General features: G+C 40.9%; 1 protein-coding gene across 2 annotated transcripts; it reads right to left on the bottom strand.

Moving 5' to 3' along the window:
* Window positions 1-10,030: 10,030 nt before the first annotated feature.
* On the bottom strand, window positions 10,031-19,640 carry RBM22 (RNA binding motif protein 22). 2 transcript variants are annotated; one of them, XM_004428640.2, is made up of 11 exons: window positions 19,502-19,640; window positions 19,021-19,074; window positions 18,053-18,082; window positions 17,280-17,412; window positions 16,024-16,124; window positions 15,748-15,920; window positions 14,724-14,924; window positions 13,600-13,764; window positions 12,751-12,839; window positions 12,412-12,543; window positions 10,031-11,138 (listed from the first exon to the last, which is right to left on the bottom strand). In XM_004428640.2, exons 1-11 carry the CDS (start codon window positions 19,553-19,555, stop codon window positions 11,008-11,010), a joined length of 1,263 nt encoding a protein of 420 aa, XP_004428697.1. In that variant the 5' UTR covers window positions 19,556-19,640; the 3' UTR covers window positions 10,031-11,007. The 2 variants fall into 2 exon arrangements, with proteins under 2 accessions (XP_004428697.1, XP_087285672.1); XM_087429546.1 differs by having other exon boundaries at window positions 19,021-19,053; window positions 19,502-19,633.
* Window positions 19,641-24,869: the final 5,229 nt, after the last annotated feature.

Here is a 24,869-nt window from a genome sequence, read left to right as displayed (position 1 = left end):
GGGGAAAGTGACTTGTCCAGGGACAGAGCCAAATGGGAATCTGCCCGATTCCAGTGGATGTCTCTTTTCACTTTACTGACTGGCCACACCGGTGCCCACTCACTCTGGAATCTCCTTGCCATGGTGCCCTGCCTTAGAGTTTAGATGTTAAGAGTGCAGGCTGGGGAGTCAGACTGGATGGGATGGGTTCTAACTGCTAGCCGTGTGAACTTGAGCAAGTTGTTTCTTGTCGGTGGGCCTGTTTCTCCACCTGTGAGATGAGAACAAGAGTGGAAGCCCTGTATAGAGTTGTGAGCACAGGGACGGACACATGCATAGTAAGCGCTCAGTCACTGTTAGAGTTCATGCAACTGCTGCTCTTGACTGGAAAAGATGTTCTTGCAGTGGATGCAGCCTGAGAATCAGGCCGCCAGGATGTCACTGGGGGTCAGTCAAGCTGAAACACGAAGAAAAGCCTCTGATCACTGGAGGGCTCCCTTTGGATACGAATTACCTCCTTCCCCTGCCTCCCTCTGCCTCCTGCCTGACTCCTTCTCTTGGGAAGATGAGAAGGTGAGGAATCCAGCTGGTTCCCAGGGTGCATGGATAGTAGTTGCATTTTCCTTTTGCTCTGGGGTTTCACTGTGCCCCACACAGCCTCAAGGGGCCAGCAGCTTAGAATTGCTTGCGATCAATGTATTGTCTTGAATTTGGGAGCTGCTGTTTAAAGCCATGCTTTCATGAGCTGAAAACCAACCATGAAACTGTCTGAAACATAGAAGAGAGGACTCGGTCTGCCTTGGGTTGGCTCTGCTGTGCTCTGGAGGGTCATGGCAGCTGCCAGGTACAGATGAAGAGAGCCTGCTGGGGAGCCTGCTGCACCCCAAAGCAAATCCTCTTCCTTTCTTCTGATAATGTGACTTTTGCTGATGTTGTAAAAAAAAAAAAAAAAAAAAGATTGCTTATTGTAAAAATACATAAATAAACAAAAAATTAAATAAATAAAGGAAGACAAAATGTGAAAGTATCTGCCTACATAGCTCCTCCCATGCACATACATAGACCTTCCCACCCTCCTGCATTCTGCCCCATTCCCACATACCTGAGGTAACCACTGGTAACAGTTTGGTCCTTCTAGAATTCTAGAATTATTTGAATATATAAATATGTACATGTGTATAGATGCATGGGTATAAAGATATGTCTTTGTTTTAATGGGATCATACTATATGTATTATTCTGTATTTTGCTTCTTTATTCAACAAGTAAAATTTGGGTCCTGAAAAAGCAGGGCATTAACCTTTCATGTAATTTGGGGGCCTAACAAGCCCTTCATGTAAAACTCTATACTTTTGCCTGTTTTCGTTCTTTATATAAATCAAATACAGTGACATGGAAATGAAGAAGACTGAGAATAGCTAAGACATTGGGAAAGTTGACATTAGATATAGCAGCAGTGAATATAAATGAACTACAGTTACAGGCAACAATACAGACGCATCTCAGAAACAAAATGGTAAGCAAAGGAAGGCAGATACAAACATATGTTTACTGCAAGGGAGTGTTTAATATAAAAGTCGAGATAGTGGTAACTTTGGGAGGAAAGAAAAGTTTGTGATTGTGAAGGGACACATAAAATGCTTCTGAGGAAAGCTGGAAATGTTCTATTTCTAGATCTGAGTGATTGTTACAAATATTTAATTTAGTTGTACATCTGTGTTTTATGAACTTTTTATCTATGTGTGTTATATTTTACCAAAACAATCCCTCCTTTTAAAAAAGTTAAAGGACAGATTAATAGTAGGTCAGATGTACCTGAAGAAAGAATTAGTGAACTAAAATGCCCATAAGGTATCACAAAGAGGTAAAGAGATGGAAAATATGAGAGAGAAATGAAAAGAGATGGAGAATAAAATGAAAACGTCCAACAGTACTAATAGGAGTTCCAGAAGGAGTTTAAAAATGACTAGGGATTTTCCAGATTTGATAAAAGACATAATTTCCTATAATCTTCACCCTATCATGAGAAGGATAAATTAAATCCACACTTAAAAACCATTGTAGTGAAATTGCAGAACTCCAAAGTCACAGAGAAATTTCAAAGGCACCCAGACAAAAAAGTTAGATTATCTATAAAAGAACAATACTTAGAATGACAGCAATAATAAAAAAAAATCTTCAAGAAGTTAGAGGAAAATTAATTTTCACACAATCAAATATTAAGAGAGTTTTCTACTAACCCCTGAAAGAATTACATAATAACATGTTTTGGGAAGGATCCAGAAAGAAAGTGTAGACTCTAAGAAGCAATGGTGAGCAGAGAAATAATTCAATACATGGCAGGAAGGATGAAAAAGAAGCAAAGAAAAGGCACATAAAATAAAGTGGTATAAGTACATTTAAATATATCAGTTACCTGGGGCTGGCCCAGTGGCATAGTGGTTAAGTTCATGTGTTCTGCTTCAGTGGCCCAGTGTTCGCCGGTTTGGATCCTGGGCGTGGACCTACTCACTGCTCATCAAGCCATGCTGAGGCAATGTCCCACATAGAAGAGCTACAACTCTACAGCTATGTTATATAACTATGTACTGGGGCTTTGAGGAGGAAAAAAAAGAGGAAGATTGGCAGCAGATGTTAGTGCAGGGCCAGTCTTCCTCAAAAAAAAAAAAAGTGAGAAATCATTAAAAAAATATATATATATATATGTGTGTCAGTTATCACAATAAATGTAAATGAATAAGATTCACCAGTTTAAAGATAGAGACTCACAGATTGGATAAAAAGTAATTCCAGCTCTATGCTGTTCACAAGCAGCACTCCTAAAAGTATGATACAGAAGTAAAATAAAGAAGTGGAAAAAGATAAACCAGTTGAAGACTATCTCAAAGAAATGGGTTCTAGCTATATTAACATCTGGCAAAAAGCATTATTGTGATAAAGATCCTTACGTAGTGATAAACCCATAATCATAGTGGAAGATTTAACACAAGTCTTTCAACAGTTGACAGACAAATGATGAACAAGTATATAGAAAATGTGAACAATAAAATGAAAATGTAGAATCCTGCACCACCAAATCAGAGAATACTCACTATTTTCAACTATCTATGACACATTAAAAAATGAACACATGAGATTAAAAACTTTTGTGCATCAAAGGACACTATGAAGAGAGTGAAAAGACAACCCATGGAATAGGAGATTATAACTCAAAGAATAAAGCAAATATCCCTGAATCCGTAATAATATAAATAAATGATTGAATACATAAATAAATAAGGGAAAAGAGACAAACCTTCCTTCCTTCCTTACAGAAGACTTCCAAATAATATATGTGGATAACCCCCTTCAGGAGGTGGAGCTTAATTCCCCTCCTATTGATTATAAATTGGACTTACTGACTTGCTTCCAAAGAATAGAGCATACGAAAGGGATATAGTAACTTTACAAAGAAGAAATCTGGAGGGTACCACCTTAACCAAGTGATGAAGGTTAACATCATCAGTGATATTCAAATTCCTGATATGAGGTGATGAGAAGGACAATCCCTCTTGTGATATTTTCCCCCAAATCCATAACCACAGTCTAATCACGAGAAAGCATCAGACAAACCCAAATTGAGAGATATTCTAGAAAATATCTGACCAGTACCCTTTAAACCTATCTAGGTCATGAAAAACAAGGAAAAGACTGAGGAACTGTCACAGATTGGAGGAGACTAAGAAGACGTTACGATTAAATGTAGTGTGGTAGTCTGGATTGGATTCTGGAACAGGGAAAAAATGGTGAAATCCAAATAAAGACTTAGTTTAGTTAATAGTATTGTACCAATGTTAATTTCTTAATTTTCACAACTCCGCCATGGCCGTGTAAAATGTCAACATTATGGGAAGCTGGAGAAAGAGTAAAGAACCCTTTGTATTATCTTTGCAACTTTTCTATAAATCTAGTTATTATTTTTTAAAGTTTCAAAAGTAAAGAAAAAAAAAATCCCACAAAGAAAACTCCAGGCCCAGATGGCTTCACGGGTGAATTGTATCAAACATTTAAGGAAAAAATAATAGCAATGTTACACAAACTCTTTCAAAATATAGAGGAAGAGGTAACATTTCCAACATATTTTCTAAGGCCAGAAGAAGCCTGACAAAGATGTTACAGAAGAGAAAATTTAAGACCAATATCTCTCGTGAACATAGACACAAAAAACAGGTTATATATATAGATTTATAAATACATCAACATATGATGTATAAATATATGAAATACAGTATGACTTATTGGGTCATATGGCTTGAAATGGGTGAAGGGGTCAAAAGGCACAAACTTCTAGCTATAAGATAAACAAGTCATGGGATGTAACGTACAGCAGGGTGACTATAGTTAACAATACTGTGTTGCATATTTGAAAGTTGCTAGGAGAGTAGATCTTAAAAGTTCTCATCACAAGAAAAAAATTTGTAGCTGTGTGAAGTGATGGATGTTAACTAAGCTTATTTTGGTAATCACTTCTCAATATATACATATATCAAATGTATATTTGCTCATGTTGTACACTTTAATACAATGTTATATGTCAACTATATCTCAATCAAATTGGGAAAAAAATAAAAATTTAAAAATAAATAAAAATAAAATACATTATGACTAAGGTTTATACCAGGAATACAAGCTCAGTTTAACATTTAAAAATCAATGTAATTTACCACATTAACATAGTAAAAGAGAAAACCGTATGATGCAGAAAAAGCACTGAAAAAATTCAACACCAATTTGTGGTGAAAATTCTCAGAAAATTTGGAAGGTAACTTCTTCATTCTGATAAAAGGCAGCTACAAAAAAATCTATGACTAATATCATACTTAATGGTGAAATACTGAATGCTAGCCCCCTAAGATGGGGAAAAAGACAAAGATCTCTACTCTCACTAGTTCTGTTTAATATATTAGTCAAGGTCCTAGTCAGTCCAGTAAGGCAAGAAAAAGAAAGGAAAGGCATCAAGATTAGAAATAAATAGTAAAATGCTCTCTATTCGCAGATGATGTTATTGTCTATGTAGATCATCACAGGAATCTACAAAACAACTACTAGAAGTACTGAGTGAGGTCACCAAGTTCACAGGACACAGGGTTGATATCCAAAAATCAATTGTATTTTTATATATTAGCTGCAGAAACTGGAAAACAAATTTGAAAAAATTCCATTTACAATGGCAATAAATCACAAAATTCGTAGTAACAAAGGACGTGCAAGACCTGTACACTGGAAGTACAGATCTGTACACTGGAAGTACAGATACTGCTGAGAGAAATTAAAGAAGATTAAATTAAATGGAGACATACACCACGCTCACAGATTGGAAGGCTCAATATTGTCAAGATGAGAATTCTTCCCAAATTGATCTATAGATTCAGCACAATCCCAATCATAGTCCTACGGTTTTGTAGAAATTGACAAATTTATTTTAAAATTTATATGGAAATGCAAAAGAGCTGAAAAGGAAAATCTTTTCAATGAACAATAAATGAACTCATTAGGGTGGGTCCTAATCCAATGTGACTGGTGTCCTTATAGAAAGGGGAAATTTGGACACAGAGACATGCACACAGGGAGAAGGCCGCGTGAAGATGAGGGCAGAGATTGAGGTGATAGTTCTACAAGCCAAGAAACAAAAAGATTGCCAGCAAACACCAGAAGCTAGGAGAGAGGCCTGGAAAAGCTTCTCACAGCCTCAGAAAGAATCGACCCTGCCAACACCTTAATCTTGGACATCTAACCTCCAGAAAAGTGAGACAATAAATTTCTGTTGTTTAAGCCACCCAGTTTATGACACTTTGTTATGGCAGCCCTGGCAAACTAATACAGATTTTGGTATACTAGACAATAAATTAAACTTCATTAAAACGAAAAACCTCTGCTCATCAAGAGACATCACTGGGAAAGTTAATAGGCAAGCCACAGACTGGGAGAAAATACCCGCAAACATATACCTGACAAGGGACTAATATCTAGGATATGTTTTTTAAAAACTCCTATAACTAGTTAATAAAAAGACTGACGCCCAATAAGAACGGCCAAAATATCTGAACAGATACTTCACAAAAGATGTATAAGTGACCAATAAGTACTTGAAAAGGTGCTCAATTTACTTGTCATAATGGAAATGCAAACCACAATGAAATACTGCTATACACCCACCAGAATGGCTAAAATTCAAAAGACCGTTTAAATCAAATTTTGGTGATGTTGCAGAGCAAATGGAATTCTCATACATTGTTGGTGGGAATGTAAAATGGTACAGCCACTTTGGAAAAAGGTCCAACAGTTTCTTTTAAAACTAAACATGTACCTGCCCTATGATCCAGTAATTCCACTCCAAAATATTTATTCAAGAGAAATAAAGACATATATTCACCAAAAAATTTGTACAAGGATATTCATAGCAGTTTTAATTCATAATAGTTGAAAATTGATAGATAAGCGATGGTGTAGTATACAGTGGACTGCTACTCAACAATAAAAAGGAAGGAATTGAACACGTCACAGATGATTCTCAAAAATGTGCTGTTCAAAAGAAGCCAAACACACAGAGTTCATACTGCATGATTCCATTTATATGATGTACTAAAGTAAGAAAAACTAATCTGAAAAAAATCAGAATAGTAGTTGCCTCTGGAGATTGGTGCGGGTGGGTATGAGCCGGGAAGATCGGGGGAAATTTTCTGGAGCGATGGCAATGTTCTACCTCTTGACAGGGGTTTGGGTCGCATAGATGTGTACACTGTCAAAACTCACGAGTGGCATATTCAAGATCTGTGCATCTCAATCTATGTAAATTTTAGCTAGAAAACTTATAAACAAATATTTTAACCTCTAATTAATTATATAAATAATTGTTTAAAGGTGAAGTGTACTGATGTCTTCAATTTACTCTGAAATGCATAAAAAATAGATTGATGGATGCATCAAGGAATGGATAGATATGTGACGAAGCAAATAGGGGAAAATGTTAATTGTAGATCTAGTTAGTGGGTATATGATTGTTCACGGTAAAATTCTTAACTTTTCTGTATGTTAGAAAATTTCTATAATAAATGTTAGGGAGAAACACAAAGACCACAGGATTTCTGGGGACGATAGCATTTTCCAACTTTGGAAGTGATCTCATTTTTAATACTAGTGTTTTTCCAAGGGTAGTCTTTGCCTCACCAATTTATAAAATACCTAGGAACTTAAACCCACTGAAGTTTAAGAACTCATGTTGTATATCCCTATCCTGGGGGATTTCATTCCATACTCAGGGCTTCAAATGCCACCACTCCACTGCCAACTCCCACATCTTGATCTCGCTTAAGCCCTGATCCCCTTTGGGCTGGGAATTTCCGTGGGTCTGTCTCACAGGTCACTTAAACTCACCAGATCCCATATTGGACGCATATTTTCCTACCCCTACTTCCCAATCTCACTCTCGTCCCCCAGCATTCTCTATTTCAGGAAAAGGCGTCCTTCCACCCCACTGACCGAGCCTGAGACCTAGCAGAAGGTCACCCTGGACTCCTCCTCTTTCACCTCCATTTATTTTGGGTTACAATGTCTCACTGGTTTGGTCTCACTGTGCCCCATGGGCAGTCACTGCCTTTCTCCAGTCGTCGTGATGCTATACCTTCTGAGTCTTCTCAATGAGGGGAGGAGCTCAAAATACTACAGGCAGCGAGAAGGGTTAGGAGGTGAGGCATTACAACACCCAGACAGGGGTTAGGTAAGGTGCCCAAGCTCACACAGCTGGGAGGTGCTGAAATAAGGATTTGAACTCAGGTCATCTGGCTCGAGTCTGTTTAAACCACCATTACTCAGTATAAACAAAAATGGTTTTTTAATTTTTTTTTATGATCAGATTTGACTACATCTATATTATTAGAGTAACACTGGATGCTGCAACAGATTCATTCCCAGGTCTCAATGGCTTACTGTAACAAAAATTCCTCATATCACAATGCTCTCCCTAAAGCAGTGATAGAGGAACCCAGCCTCCTTGTACTGTGTGACTCTCCATCTTCCCAGGATCATCCTCTTGTGCACTCAGCCAGCAGGTGGGGAAAGAGCCCATAGGATTGGGTGAGATGATTTTACAGACCAGGTCTGGGAATGACAAAGGTTACTTTTCACCAAGTGTACCGCCAGCTGTGTGCCCTAGAGGAAAAGGAAATGAAGTTTCCTTATGCTTATGCTTTTGGCTTATGCTTTTGAAAAAAATATATCCATACTCAGACAGTGCACAAAATTTAGAATCTCCTCCTTCTCAAAAACGCAAGAATATACAATTAGATAGTCATATATTTACATATGTATACATATGTATAGATGTAAATAATCAAATGTGGCAATTATTAAAACACTACATGATTCACATCTTATTCACAAATTGGCTAAAAATATTTTACATGCTCAAAAGTAGGCCAAAAGAAAAAAAACAAGAAGAAAAAAAATCCCACCCAAAATGGTATCAAAATACCAGAAGTACCCTACATTGCTTCACATTTGCTATTTCTAGAAATAAAACCAAATTTTCTAAGTGCTTCTAGATTAATTTTTAAATCTTAAAATAAAAAAGGCAAGATGAAACCCTCTAGAGAAAAACAAAAATTCTCCAGAGAAGTTAAAAAAGAGTGTTATATAATCATCAGGGAACAGCAAATCAAAACAACACTAAGATATCACCTCACGCCCATTAGAATGGCTATAATCACCAAGACAAAAAACAACAAGTGTTGGAGAGGATGTGGAGAAACAGGAACCCTCATACACAGCTGGTGGGAATGCAAACTGGTGCAGCCTCTATGGAAAACGGTATGGAGAATCCTCAAAGAATTAAAAATAGAGATGCCCTATGATCCAGCCATCCCACTACTGGGAATCTATCCAACGAACCTGAAATCAACAATCCAAAGAGGCTTATGCACCCCTATGTTCATTGCAGCATTATTCACCATAGCCAAGACGTGGAAGCAATCTAAGTGTCCCTCGACTGACGACTGGATTAAGAAAATGTGGTGTGTATGTATATATATATATATATATACGTATATATATATATATATACATACACACAGTGGAATACTACTCAGCCAAAAAAAAAGACAAAATCGTCCCATTTGCAACAACATGGATGGGCCTGGAGCGTATTATGTTAAGTGAAATAAGCCAGAAAGAGAAAGACAAACACTGTATGATCTACACTCATATGTGGAATATAAACCAACACATGGACAAGAGAAAACTGTACTGTGGTTACCAGGGGCAAGGGGGGTAGGGGGTGGGCACAAGGGGTGAAGGGAGTCATATATGGTGATGGACAAAAATGTACAACCCAAAATTTCACAATGTTAAAAACCATTAAAACATCAAAAAAAAAAAAATGGGTGTTATATGGGGTATGTCCATCCTATAAGCATATATTTTAGATAAAAGTGACATGGAATTAGCTTCAGGAAAAATGGATTTGTAGATAAACTTTGCCTGTTTCCTTTTAAAATGACTTACATAATATGAACATGACTTTAAAGCTACCATTTATCAACCAGCACATGGCAGGCTCTGTGCTGAGTGCCTTCTATGCACTACTAACCCTTGACACGAAGTACTAAAAAGGCCTGGGCCTGGGCTGGCTCCGTGGCTTAGCAGTTAAGTGCGCGCGCTCTGATGCTGGCGGCCCGGGTTCGGATCCCGGGCACGCCCCAAGGCACCACTTCTCCGTCCAACCCGAGGCCGAGTCCCGCGTACAGCAACTAGAAGGATGTGAACCTATGACATACGGCTATCTACTGGGGCTTTGGGGGGAAAAAAATGAATAAATAAAAAAAAAAAATCTTAATTAAAAAAAAAAAAAAGGCCTGGGCCTTTTTACCACCATAGAATGGATACACAGAGAAAAATCAAAACAGTCTAAAGCAAAAATTTACATCTATACACAACTTGTTTCTGACTTCCACTGACCTCAAGTTCAGCTACCAAAGGATACAGAAAACAGAAATCTAGGAATAAGCCTATAACAACATTTTGAAAATTGACCCGTTTTAATTTTTTAAAAACAAAAAACAACACAACATCAAATTATTTTTACCATCTACAATTCAGTTATATCCAAACATTCTAAGACCAAACACAGCCCCCTGCCCAGAAGCAGGGAATTGAACGAGACGCTGAAGACACATGAAGGTGAACGCTGAAGATCCAAGTTCCAGCAGCAGGTCACAAGTCTTCCTTTCAAACACACTCCGATGCTTTTTGTTTCACAGTTTAAGTGTTTTACAGGAAGTTCTTTAAGATACTTTCATCCCAGACACCAGGTTTCTTCAACCATACACAGCTCCATGACATTTGTTTCCATCCGAAAGGAATAAGAAGTAATTGTAATTTTTGTCTTTTTTGGTAGCACAGAGAAGTACAACTATCGCCAGATGCCTTTAGTAATAAATGAGGAAAGGCGAGGTAAGAAAAGATTCCGGGCTGTGCTGGGTGCTGGTTTCGACTTGTCTTTCTGAGGGTGTGACTTCAGAAGCGTTATATCACACTCATGCCACTACGATGATTAGTACTAATAATCTTTTTTTAGATGATAAAAAGGAAAATACCCAATGGACATAAAAATGGTCAAAAGTTTTTTCACTGCAGGTCAATTTTTTTTCCCAAAAAAAGATACAAAATGAACAAAGAATGGGGATGGTAATTCCGCTAGACATTCCAATTCAGCCAGCTGCTTGTTCCCCACAGAAGTAAAGGGAACAGGCACTAAGTTTTATTAGTAATGTTATAGTAGTAACCAGATGTGTTAATGGCAGCTTATTTGAGGTCCATCAATCCTTTGAATATGTGTAGGAAGGCATGGCTGTCGTTCTCTGACTGCCCACATCTGAACACATTCAGCTACCATGGAAACTACAAAGGAAGGAAAAATAGATTTATTCCAAGATTCATTTACTGGGATTTTTAAGCGCCCTTTCTTCTGTAGAGCCCTAGAGCGGTGATGATGTGCTAGGGACTGCTGTGTTTCCCGGCATGAGCTCCCATCCTCTGAGGGTCCTGAGAAGGATAGTGGATTGGTCCTGGAGCCCTCATGAAAGGAGGGGGTGGTCCCATTGGGTGGAACATGTGTGGCCCAAAACCTGCAGATGGGAGAGGACAGATTTGTTAGGCCTGTAGTTCCCTTGACAACCTCTGAAGCCTCTGAATCTTTTTCAGGTCGAAACCAGCTACACCTAAATCAAACTGATGAGGGGCTTCAGAAAATGTCAGTTCACGAGACTTGCTTAGAAATGTCTACCTTACTACTTCCTTGGTTTTAGAAAGCTTTCCTCTCAGTCCAGGTTAAAAAGAAAACTCCACAGACTCAAGGTATCTGCTAGGATGTCATTGGAGCCTCTGCCATCTATCAAACATGCCACTCCTACCAGAGGAGATTCCATCAGGATTTGAAAGGTGAGGAAGAAAGCAGGCTGATGGCAAGACTTGGTGAACGTTAACCTCAACACTTGATACTAGAAGGGAGGGTGTTCAGAAACCAGGACTTTCCTCAAAGAGCATGGGGACCCTGCCACAGGAGAACTGGCTACTTGTGACCTACCTACACTGTTCACACCGGCACTGACATTTTCTAGATGCTATACACAGTGCCGGTCCTCGAACTGTTTATCATGGGCCACCGACAAGACAAAGAGCCTGAGCCAAAATGTAACAATGATATGACCAGGCATACTGTTCTTCTGACAGTTTTTTTGTAACAAGACTACCTTACTGAATTTACATTCTGCACCAGCTCCTCATTTTGTTGCAGACAGGTAATAAACGCTTTGTGAAGTGACTCACGTGCACAGCTTACACTAAGCCCCGGTGCTCGGTCAGTTAGGATTTAGTTTAGAACAGGGAACAGGGCCGGCCCCGTGGCTTAGTGGTTAAGTGCACATGCTCCGCTGCTGGCGGCCCGGGTTCGGATCCCGGGCGCACGCCGATGCACCGCTTCTCCAGCCATGCTGGGGCCACGTCCCACATACAAGCAACTAGAATGAGGTGCAGCTATGACATACAACAATCTGCTGGGGCTTTGGGGGGGAAAAAAATAAATAAAATAAAATCTTTAAAAAAAAAAAAAAAAGAACAGGGAACAAACTGGTGACAGATCACCATAATCCAATAACTCCACTTCTGATCATACATATACTCAGACCTTTAGAAAACTGTAGACTTTCCCCTCCTTGGCAGGCCAGGGAAAAAAAGAAATATCAGGAAGGCTAACAAATCAGGTTTACTTGTAGATTTCTACGGGCAAACTCAAAGGATTTAGATGTGTTAGACATGATGGTGAGGTGTGAAGAAAGGACTTTCACAAAGATTTTTCTGGGCTAAGTCAGACCTACTTACTAGAAGGAAGATGAAAGTTACCTGGGGGTGGGGGTGGGGCGATACCAGGCGGTGGTGGCAGGGCAATGTTCACCACTGCTGGAGGACCACTTGGGGGCAGGTTGAAGTAGTTGGCAGAGGCTTCTTCCTCTGCTGCAGGAGGAGGAGGAAGAGCTGGAGAAGAGACAATAGCCAATAGTTAGAGGGGAAGACAACTGTGCAACATTGTTTCCACCGCCTTTAAATCCTGGGAGGTCCTGCTGCCAGAGCAGAGCTCCTGCAGGAGCCAGAGACCTAGGTCTCTAACATCTGAAGAACATCAGGGCAGTTTGAGCATCTGAAGATACCAAGCTACTTGGTAGACAAAAAGTCTGCACTCACCTCCTGGCAGTCCTGGAACGGGCTCTAGCTTGATTCCAGAGTCTGTGGTTCCATCCTTCTCTTTTTCCTTTCCTCTGGCTGCTTGGGACCTGGCAGACACAGACATACACGACATCACCACTTTGTCCCACCTTCCCTCAGACTTCTGCTTCTCATGTTTCCTAGTGACGTCGAGTTCCTTCCCTCCTTGCCTCCTCTTCAGCACACACTCTTTTCCCATAAATGTCACAGCACAGAGTGGATAAGAGCAAAGGTTTTGAAGCCAGAAAGACCTGGGTTCAAAATCTGCTAGCACTGTTGTAAGCACTAGAAGAGGCACATACATGTGTTTAGCACAGTGCTTACCTAGCACACAGGAAGCACTCCATGAGGGTTGCTGCTGCTATCAGCCATCTCCTCCCTCATCCTAAGCTGGAAACACATTCTGCCTCTGCACTTTCAGGGCATTTTACCTGTGTCTCTCTTGTGCAATCATCACTTTCAAACTTAAATTAGCTATTTTCCTCTACTAGACAATCAGCCTGTAGAGAACAGAAGCTAGGGCTAATTCATTAGTAAACTCTCAAATCTACCTCTCATACCCAGGCATTTATACTTGGCCTGTAATAGCTGATCACAAAAAACATGAACCTTCAAAGACGTAGACTACTACAACAGTACCCTGAATAAATTGCCAAAGCAGGATCCTCCCAACAGCCACAGGAATGAAGTATCAGATAGAGAAGGAAAAATTCTTTTTAAAGGTCCTATTGATTTAAGCCTATTCACCAAAAGCTTACTAGTTCCCAGATAATGACACAGTTTCTCGAAAATCTCAATAAAGACATTTTAAAATAGTCTAATTTTCACCTTCCCCATTTCACGTTGAGTCTTCGGCCATTGACAATCAACTTATTAAAGGACTTCTCAGCAGCCACTTCTGCAGCCTGCCTTGTGGCAAACTGGATGAAAGCACATTGCTGTCTCTGCACAACGGTGATTGTCCGGATCTCTCCAAACTGGTAGAAATGATTTCTGAAGGGATACGGGCAGAGGAAAACAAGAGTTAACAACACACAGGCATTCCAGCAGATTGAAAATGATTAACTCTTTCACTGACTTGCTACAAGGCAGGTGGTCCCACGGTCATCTGCCTAACTACCTGCAGGTAGTTCCCCAGTAGCTCATCCTATGTGGGTGCTGCATATTGAGAGGGCAAGAAAAACAGTGAGTAAATAAAGGTTATCGAACATCTTAGAGTTCTTCTCATGGAGGAAAGGGGGCTCCAGCAGGTTCCTTAAGGGCCCTAAACCCTGGATAAGGAGTTGGCAAACTACAGCCCTCCCTGGCCCATGAACCAAGAATGTTAAAAAAACTTTTAAGGTCGTAAAAAAGAAGAGGAGGAGGAGGAGCAAAAAACGTCTGTCAACCCCTGAGGATTGTCCAGCTCACTTAGACAGGGTTTAATGGAGACAGACTACCAAGGGCAGGTGATAAACTTATAGGAGTTTCTTCTCCACCTTTTCTCTTTGGAAGGGATAATTTCCATCACTATCTGCCCAGATATCTCACCAAGCCAAGCAAAATACAAGCCAAGAATAACACAAATTTACCAAATACCAATCTCTTGAAAAAGCCAACCACTTACACCAAGAGTTTTATAATTGCAAAGCTCTCCGTGCCCTACATAATTAATCATATCTGGATACGTGCCATCTTTAAAAAATTCTAATTGGCTATTAGATCAAATAGAATCTCATGTAATTTATTACCATATGCAAGGATGGAATAAGCACTAGAGATGAACATTATTACTTTGACATCATAAAAGACAATTTTCTAAAGATTATAGTCAGCATGATACTTATTAACTGTAGAGTGGCTAAAGAAAAATGTGCTTTGTAGGGAATTATCATTCTTGCCTGTGTTTTTGCCAAAAAATTATTCCAGGGCAGCTAAAAGCAAAAAAAGCTCATAAAATTATATCCACAAACCTTAGATCTGTCTCAGTAATGGTATCGCCCAGACCACCAACATACAGTGTGGTGATAGTCTTGTCCTCTGGCGGGTCCAGACGAGGCATTGTTGAAGCCCGCTTTAGAAGCTTATCTGCCACAGGGTCATTGATTCCATAATATCGGTCTTTAATGTTCTGATCAGCAAGGGGGTCATCTGGATCTGTAGGCTTCTCATGTCTATGGTTCAAGAAAAAACAATGCAGAAAGGTGAAACAAAGGAAAAAAAATTTATAGGTATCACCCAATAGTAACTACAAATACACACCATGAAATGCCTTTTGAACCAGAAACCTTGGCCATACCAAAACATAATTATCAAAATAGAGCTAATATTAAGTGATTTACTGTATCACATGAGGACTTGCCAACCTCCTAAAAGCCATTTAAATGGTCATGTAGGGTGGCAGAGTTTCCTTATAAAGAAATGCTTTTGGCAGATCCACCCCAAAACAAAAGGTAACCAAAACATGGTTATCCCTCTCTAGGTCAGTGGTTCTTAACATATCTGAGGTCTTGCATTCCACTGAGAGTCTGATGAAAGCTATGCACCCAGCCCTAGAGAAAGGCATAGATAACTTTTTTTGGTGGGAGTGGCATCAACCAACCCCAAGTTAAGAGCCCCTAATCCAGATGCTTGGCAGTCTTGACTGAAACATACTCACACCCCCTCAAAAGCCTGGCCTTAAGTTGACTTCAACTACACACTGAGATTCAAGCCAGTTATACCATGACGATGAAGACTTACATCTCAGGTAGAAACTTTTAGAGTCACTATCCGTATTATATGGCACAACAATTTAGTTTCCCAAGGCTTGATTACAAGTAAAAACAACAATTTAATCAAGCTCTTCTAAATTTAATAGTCTTAAGACATGAGATATCCCACACTAGCTGTATAAACTTTTAGATTTTAAAGCACAAATAGTTTAAGCTAGCATCTCCTATTTCTTAGATAACTAATCATCTGAAGCAAATCCTGAAAATGCAGCTCAGCTCTTGCCTGTATGGACACTCCTCTCCTCTCTTACATTCTCCTTTCACCCAGAAGGAGCAAATGTGGGGTCGATTCCTTTTGTAGTAGGGTGTCGTCCGGGCCAGTTTGAGCAGCATGTCACTGGTGGATGTGGCTTTCCCCAGCATGCCAACTGGCCGTGTTCCATCAGAGTTAGAAATCTACACAGGATGACAAATTTAAAAAATAAATTATATAGATTGTGTCGATTCACTAGGATTCTTTTATCAAATATAAAACCACATCAAGAAAGTGGCAGCATACCTCCCTCTCCATATTCTGTGTGTAGTACTCTTTGTTGACATCTGACTTTGGCATGTCATCCTTAAAAGACAACCCTGCATCACGAACCTGGATGGGCAGGCCTGGTACAAGGAAAAGGAGGAAAAAAATTCAGATATATTTTAAACATACCCATGCTGAATATGCACAGGGAATATAATATCATCCTTCCCTTCTCCACTTATTTGCTACCAGAGGCTTTACTATATTTTTATTCAAAATCTTTAGCACCATCAGGCAAATACTGCTACAGAGTATTCTAAGAAATTGTTCAAATTCCTGAGCTGTCAGGAAATTTGATGAAATGAATATTTTAGAAAATCTTTCAGATAAACAAACTTTGGTTACAGTCAGATTTGACCTATAAATTAATAATGTATCTAGCTGTTAGCCCAGAGCCAGTCCTCCTCAGCAAAAAAAGAGGATTAGCACGGATGTTAGCTCAGGGCTGATCTTCCCCACAAAAAAAAATAAAATAAAATAATGTATCTAGCTTTTCTTATAACACAATTTATTTAAAATAAATGCAACAAGTAGTTTATTTTTAGGCTGGTCCTACAGATCCTTTGGATAGTCACAGTCATATAAGGGTCACTGTATTCCAGAACACCTCCTTAACAAACATATAAATAATATTAAATAACACAGGACCAGAACTCTGATTAGTAGAGTAACTTTCTGAACTTAACATACATAAACTCATGTTTTCATTTTATTGCATAATAGAAAGTCTTGTCGAAAAAGTATTTTTCTCATAAACAAAAAGTCATCTGCAGTTAAAAAAAAAAATCATTCCCAAAAGCAGATACTCTGAGGCAGCAGCAATATATCAGTCCTAACAACACAGTTGAGACAAAAACCTAAAGCAAAATCAGCCTATGAACTCTGGGATGGATTGTAGAAAAAAGCCTTGGATCTAGAAGCAAGCCCAAGGCAAAGAAATTACCTATCATAGGAACAATGCCTTTACCTCACCTTGGCTACAGGGATGTACATGAGGGGGGTTAAGGCCAGTTCTGATTAATTCCCAACTTTTCCTTAAACAGTTCCTACTGTTGTTCAGGAGGACTCTAGAATGGCCTAGCAAAGTTCTCCTCTTTCTAGGAAAAGCAGACCACAGCAGACATTCCAAAGTGGGGGAGAACCAGAGACAGGGTGAGAAATGGGAGACAAAAAGACTGGTGTGTTTGTCTAGGGCACCTGCACACTTTCAGATCTACTGGATGGGGCAAACATACCATACTCTAGGTCCAAGAGGCAAGTCTGACAGACATTCTTCAATTTACTGCAGGTCTGGCACACTTCAGTCTTCTTGAAACGCATGCGGACCCCAGGGCACCAGCGAAACACTGTGAACGGCCTGGCACAGATCTTTAACAGAAAATAAGAGCCACAGTGTGTTAATGGTCCTGACCTGGACAATCAATCCAGGAGACTTAATAACAAGGAGGATTCAAAGAAAGGATCTCCAAATCTAGGGTTTAGAGGGGACCCTAGCAATCATCTAGTCTAAATGCCACTTGATGTTTCAATCCCATTTACAACACCCTTCCCCAGTAGTTAAAAAAGTCACATAATACAGAAATGAAATACTCAAAAGTCAAAGTCCTCCCTACCCTAGAGGGTGAGGACTCCCCACCATTAATAATCTGACCCTTTATCTTTTTTAGGGAGAGTGGGGAATGTCATATACTCCTATGAGAATCTTATGACAGCTATGACCTTCCTCCTCAGCTAAAATGCTCATGTGCATAGTCACACAACACTTGGTGTAATATCTCAGTGAGTTCAAAGCCCGTCCACAGACACCAGGTTAAGAACCCCAACCGTAAAGGGCTCATTTTCTTACCCCCCACACTAAACAGTTAACAGCCAATGAGTATATAAATGATATATGAAAGTTGCGTAGCACTGACTTACTGGAGAACCTCAAGTTCAGCCAGTTGAAGGCTACTTTGGTAGAGAAAAAGCAAATGAAAGGAAATCAACATTTTTTAACAAGCACACTTACTTTGCACTCCTTCCCATACTTTTCTTTGGTCTGAAATAGAAAAAACAAGAAATGTGTCTGGAGATCTCTGGCATCCTAAATGGGGGGAAGGGATGACACCTTTTCGGGGGGAAGAGGAGGAGGGTATATATTCTAACCACCTACCACCTATGAGTTATAATCTCTTAAGAATCTTATAGATCTAACACCAGGTAAGCACGTGTCTTTCCACAGCCACAACTCTTAGGTTCACTTCTGGCTCCCAAGATCTCTCCCAAGAACTAAAATTCCTAACAGTTTCCACAGTCCCCAAATCAGGGAGGATGAAGCCATGGCCAGCCCATTTTACCAAGTTTAGTCATAAGGTAACTACCATAGACTCATCCTGTGCTGATATCCTGCATACAGCAAATGTTCTGTTCCCATAAGCTATTCAAACATCCCGAAGGTATCAACACCTCTGAGACTGATCACAATAACACAGCCCTAACCTAATCATTAAATGTTAACTGCCTCTAATTTTATGCTTATATATAAGGCTAGGGGGTACCTTACACTAAAGAGATTACAAGGTGTAGTGGCTAAAAGGCATTTGATTAGGAGTCAGGAAACCTAGTTTCTAGTCCTGGTTCTGCGCCTAACTTGCTGAGGTCCCAGAGACAGAATATCTGAATTTAAATCCCAGCTCCACTTCTTACTCGATATATGAAAGGACATAAACTCTCTCAGCCTCTGGTTAATACATCTACCCCCTAAGTAAATGCTCAACAATATTAGCTAGTATTATGACTCCTATATCATAGGACTGTCGCTGAGTTCCAAAGTGAGAGGATAAGCATGACAGTCCTTTGCAAATCGTCCTATGCTTTGGGTTAGTAAAGGAGAATCATTACTTTTGCTTGGCTAAGAGAAGCACTTCACGGACAGTGTGCAAGTACCACGACATGGACAGAACATGGATAACCCCCGTTTCACACGCAATCACTCACCATTCGGATATATGGGTTTTCTCCAAGACAAGTCTGGCACAGAATGGGGAAGTCCTGGTGAAAATCGGAAATCTGCTTGAGGGCCAGGCTCCGAAGACCCTGCCACCTCAGCCACACTCGTGGGGACCGGGGTAGATGCGGGGAGGAGCGAGGGTGGGGAACAGGGCAGGGATCCGAGGTCCAGCACCGGCCGGGGCGCGGGAGGAGGCGCTGACTGCACTTCCGGCAGGCGGCAGGAGGAAAGACCAGCTCCAAACGAGTGCAGGGGGCAGCGATGGAAAGGGTCCCGGACCCTGGCTAATCCCTCTCCCTCCAAACCAGCGGGAGGGCCGCCCTCCAGCCTCCTGCTCCGGCTGAGCAAGGCCGCGGCGCTGGCTTCTCCCCGGAATTCCCTCGGTCGCGCCGCACCCCCGGCCCTGCCCGCCCGCAGGAGGCCCGGCTTCGCCGCCTCTTCCCGTCCTCCTTCGCCCGGCGCACTCACCGCATCCTCCCAGTTCTGCCTGTTGTAAGTGTTGGAGCCCAGAGAGGTCGCCATCTTGTGAGCGTCTGGAGGCAGCAGCCGCTTCCGAGTTGGGAGGGAGGACCGCCACAATCCCGTCAGACCCCGAGGCTGGCTGCCGGCCCTCGACGTCTTATTTACGCGTCTTGCGCGCCCTCGGGGGCGGGGTCTCGTGCGTCATGACGTCGCCCGCTCGGAATTTCTTTTCTTCACAATTGGATCCTGGTATATTACACTCTGGTGCTTCTTTCGAGTTAGTGTCTACTTGGGATGAAGAGCCACAAGTACAATTGATTTATTTAAAAGTTGAGTGAAAGAATAAAGGAACAAGTAATGAATGAGGGGCTGGGATTAAGACGGCCTTAGCTCCCACTGAGCGCCTATTATGCCAAACGCTGGGCGAACGCCTTGCGGTGCCAGTGTCTTATTTAACTCTCACAAAAACTCCTCTGTAGGGTTGCCAGATTTAGCAAGCAAAAACACAGAACGGCTAGTTAAGTTTGACTTTCAGATAAACAGTGAACCGTATATTAGTATAAATATGTCCCAAACATATACAAAAAATGACTCATTTATCTGAAAGTCAAATTTAGCTGGATGTCCTGTATTTTATGTGGCAACCACTACCCTCTAGACAAGTATGATTGTCCCCCTTTATAGAAAAGGAAACTGACGTTTAGAGAGATTAAGTAACTGGCTTCTGGTCGTGTAGCTAATAAATGGTGAAGCTGCAAATCCAAAAGCAGTATTGTTTTTACAACTTCTGCAGTGAAAAGGGTCTTATGGATCAACATACGTATTGTTATGTCATTTTTGGAATAACCACTCTGGCAATATTTTATGAAATTTCAAGCATTCTGGTACCACTTTCATATCGTATCATCAAACTACCTAATACGTTTGTCACCTTATTTTTTAAAAATCAGGTTTATTTAAAGTATAATTTATGTCTGGTAAAAATTTACCTCTTTTAGTTGTACAGTTATGAGTTTTTACATATATTCACCACAAATACAGAATAGTTCCATCATCCCAAAAAGTCCCCTTGTGCCTGAGTCAATCCACTTCCCCCCACACATATTCCATGGCAACCACTGATGTGTTCTGACCCTATAGTTTTGCCTTTTCCAGAATGTCATAAATGGAATCCTATATAGCCTTTTGGGTCTGACTTCTTTTTCTTAACATATTGTATTTGAGATTCATCCATATTGTTATACATATCAGTAATTTGTTCCTTTTTATTGCTGAGAATTCCATTGTATGGATATACCAGAAGGTTAAAATAATCCGCTGTATGGATATACCAGGAGGTTAAAAAAAATCTATTTGCGGGGCCAGCCTGGTGGCGTAGTGGTTGAGTTCATGTGCTCTGCTTTGGCGTCCCAGGGTTCGCAGATTCAGAACACCGGGCACGGACTTACGCACTGCTTCTCAAGCCATACTGTGGCAGGCGTCCCACATGTAAAGATGGGCATGGATGTTAGCCCAGGGCCAATCTTCCTCAGCAAAAAGAGGAGGATTGGCAATGGATGTTAGCTCAGGGCTAATCTTCGTCACCAGAAAAAAAAAATCCATTTGCCAATTGATGGACATTTGAGTTGTTCCAGATTTTGGTGAAGATAAACAAAGGCATTATAAAGATTCACATATGGGTTGTCGTATGGACATGGGTTTTCATTTGTAAATACCTGGTAGTGGGATTACTTGATCATATAGTAAGTACATATCTTCCTGTATGAGAAAGTGCTTGAGTTTATCTGAGCTTCTTGGATCTGTGGTTTGTTGTCTTTCGTTATATTTTGAAAATTCTTCTGGGACTCCACTTACACACGTTAGGCCATTTGATATTGTCCCATAGATCTTGAGTACTCTGTTGTCGTTTCAGTCTTTTTGGGTTTTCAGTTTGGATAATCTCTGTTGACCTATCTCCAAGTTCCCTGTTTATTTCCTCAGCTATGACAAGTCTACTGAGGAGTCCAGAGAAGATATTCTTCATCTCTGATCCTGGGTTTTTTATTTCAGTTTGTCTCTTTGTTATAGTTTCTACCTCTCTGCTGAAATCTGTTCATACATATTATCCGTATTTTCAACAGATTCTTCAACATGGTAGTCAGATTTTGAGTCCCTGTCCAATAATACCAACATCTGAGTCATATCTATATATGGTCTTGATTGTTTTGTCTGTGAAAAATGGGTTGGTTTTCTAGCTTCTTTGTGTATCTCGAATTTTTTATTGAATGCCAGTCATTGCTTATACAACAGTAGAGACTGAGGTAAGTAGTAGTAATGCTTGGAAATGGGCAAGCTTCTTCTGTCAGGCCATTCCTGTGGGGTTTGGTGAATCTAGTTAGGAACTGAGCTGGGTTTGGGTTTTGTTGTTGCTATGGCTGCCTTCAGCAGATTTCACATCCTCTAGCATTATTTTGTGCTTTAGGTTGGGGCTGAAGAACTTTTCTCAAGTGTTCATCTTTCACCCTTAGCTTTCAGCTGTCCTGCATACCTGGCACCATGTGGTAAGTCTCTATGCCCTTGCCCATCCCCCAGCCGCTAAGATTGGTTACTAGCTGCTTGCTAGGTCAGTAGTAGGGGAGGGGCCAGGGTTTCTTTGTTCTACTTCAGCCTCAGTCTTTAGTAGGTCCTTTGTGGCCAGGCCTTGGGAATGGGTCTTTTCTCAGCATTCTCGCCCGTCTTCTCTGTGGCAGCCAAATCCTGACTTGTATCTGTGGCTGGCCTTGTGGGGGAGTTTCCTGCCCTTCCTGCAGTTCTAGGAGAGCTTTAGTGGTATTGGTATAAAATTCTGGGGCTCAGCACTGACTCTTGTCCCTCCCAGCAGCAGTGGGTCTTTACCTGTGCCCTGGGGAGACAGGATTTTCTGTTCCACCCTCAGTGGCTTAGCCTTTTTGCTCCTTATGAGAGAAGGGCCTGGGCAGGGGGAGGCAAGCTTTCCTGCCTTTCCTCCAGTGGCCGCAGATCCCTCCTGCATGCATTCAAACCAAGGGAGGCTCTGTAGCGCTCCAGCACCCCCAGTCCTCCCCGCAGGTCTTTCTCATGAACACCTGGTGTTCATGAGAACCCCCACCTGGTGGGGGTTTTGGAAAGAGCTTGTGTATGCATGCGGTGTCTTAGGCTCCCAGGGGTTTTATGCTGTCACGTCAGCCCAAATTTGGCCTTGAGCACTTCTTGCATATTCTAGTTGGTTTCCTCTTACCTGCTCTCATGGTGGTCAACACTTCTTCCTCCCCTGCTCTTCTGCAGGTGAGCCAGTCTGCATGTCTGATCTCTCCTTGCAGGGGTCTGTCCCTCCTTGAAAGTCAGGCTATTTGACTGCCCTGCCACATCAGCTCTCTGATAGGTCCAATAAAGTTTATGATTTTGTCCTCTATCTGCCTTATATTTTTGAGTGGGGTGACACTCTTTCCAGATGTCTACCTCATAGGCAGGAGTGGAGCTCCTGAGTCACCTCATTTTACTTAAATATGTTTTAAGAGGAAAATTTTTATCCTGTAAATGGAAAATTGTCGTGTTTAGATGTAGCCTTAAAAGCAAATACAATGAAAATGAAACAATATTTTTTAGTAAGTAGCTACTGTTGTCTGCCAAAGGCTCTGAGCCAGAAGCCTATGTTTAAAAAAAAATGAGGAAGTGTTAGATGTTACAACGTAAGAGTATTGATACTTTTTCCTTGATTTAACCAGAAGGATGGGGGAAGGGGGGAAATGAGAAGGATACACCTTTCTCACTGATTGATTCCATATTATTTAATGTTACTTTCACTTAACAAAGTCATTATCTCGTGTAGGTGTCTCACACTGTGAAATCTATTTCCCTGTCGATGTCGCTGACCACCAGAAAATGACGATAAATAGTTAAGTATTGCAATTGAGCGACTTAGCTCTGAGTTTTTGAGTTTGCTCCAGGCTGCCCTTTGAATAGCATATAGGAGAAACAGATGACAGAGGGGCTTGGATTTGGCTCTGAAGGAGTTTGCAATCCAGTAAAGGAGCTACACATATGCAAAACCCCATGATACAAGGAGGAGGTAAAGGCCCTGGAGAGGTACCGTGCTATGGATTAAGATCACATCTAGATGGGAGTAAGGGAGAGGTGGGAGCAGGAAAGTAATTCTGGAGAAGGTGCAGAGAGGGAAGAGTATTCCAGATAGAGAAAACACCAGAACAAGAAAGCTCAAGGCAAGTAAGATATTGGCTTATGACAAAAAGAGGCATATGTATATTAAAAAGAAATAAAGATAAAAGATAACAGCTATAAAAATAAGGAAAAGGTAGTATTAATTCAACAAATCTTGGATGCCTGCTATTTGCCAGGCATCGTTCTAGGCTCTGCAGATACATCACTTTAAAAAAAAAAGACAAAAATCCCTGCACTATGGAGCTGATATTCTAGTATGACGAGTCAGAAAAGAAATGGTAAAGTATATAGTGGCATGCTGGACGGTGTTAGTGCTATGGAAAAAAAAAAAAGCAGCAACGAAGGGGGATAGGGAACGTGTTTAAGGGAGAGCAGTTGACATTACTTAAATGTCAGGGAAAGCTGCACTAAGAAAGAAACATTTGAGCAAAGGCCTGACTCTGGCAGGTATACAGATAGCCAGGAGAAGAGCTTTCCAGGCAGAGTGCACAGCCAGTGCAAAGGCCCCAAGAGGGCACTTGCCTGGGTGACTCAGGAACAGCTAGAGTGGAGTGACTGTGGGGAAGTAGTAGATGAATTCCGGGAGGTAGAGGTGGGGGTGGGTTTCAGGTCATGTGGGACCTCCTAAGCTGTTTTAAGGACTTTGTTTTGCTCTTGAGAAAGGTAAGAAGCCTACGGTTTTAAGCAGAGAACTATGACTTAAATCACTCTGGCTGCTGTGTTGAAAATTACTAAAGGGTGGGGTAGGGACCAGGGTGGTTTCGACTAGTTTGGATGCTACTGTAATAATAATCTCGGGGTCTATATAGATGATGGTGATTGGGCCCGGGAGAGTCATGTTGGAGAGGGTGTGAAGTGGTCAGTTTGAAGACAGCTGACAGCATTTGCTGACTTACTGGATGTGGCATGTAAGACGAGTCAAGGGTGATGCTCAGGTTTTTGTTGTGAGCAACTGAAAGGATACAGTTGCTTTTTAGTTAGGGACAAATGTAGGAGAGGCAGATGTGGTGAGAGAAAATCCAGACTGTGGTTTTGGACTTTCAGAGACTCTTCTAGAGTTGGTATGTAAATTTGGGAGATGGCCATAAACTGGGTGAGATCACTAAGAATGAGTGTCGAGAGAAAAGAAGTCTAAGAAATGAGACCTGGAACTCCAAGGTTGGGGAGATGGGAAGGAACTAGCAAATGATACAGAAGA

The sequence above is a fragment of the Ceratotherium simum genome, chromosome 4 (genome assembly GCF_057802395.1).
Source record: "Ceratotherium simum simum isolate JZ-2026a chromosome 4, ASM5780239v1, whole genome shotgun sequence".
Lineage (NCBI taxonomy): Eukaryota > Metazoa > Chordata > Mammalia > Perissodactyla > Rhinocerotidae > Ceratotherium > Ceratotherium simum.
Note: the sequence above shows the minus strand (reverse complement) of the source record. Positions and strands in the feature narration are given on the sequence as shown.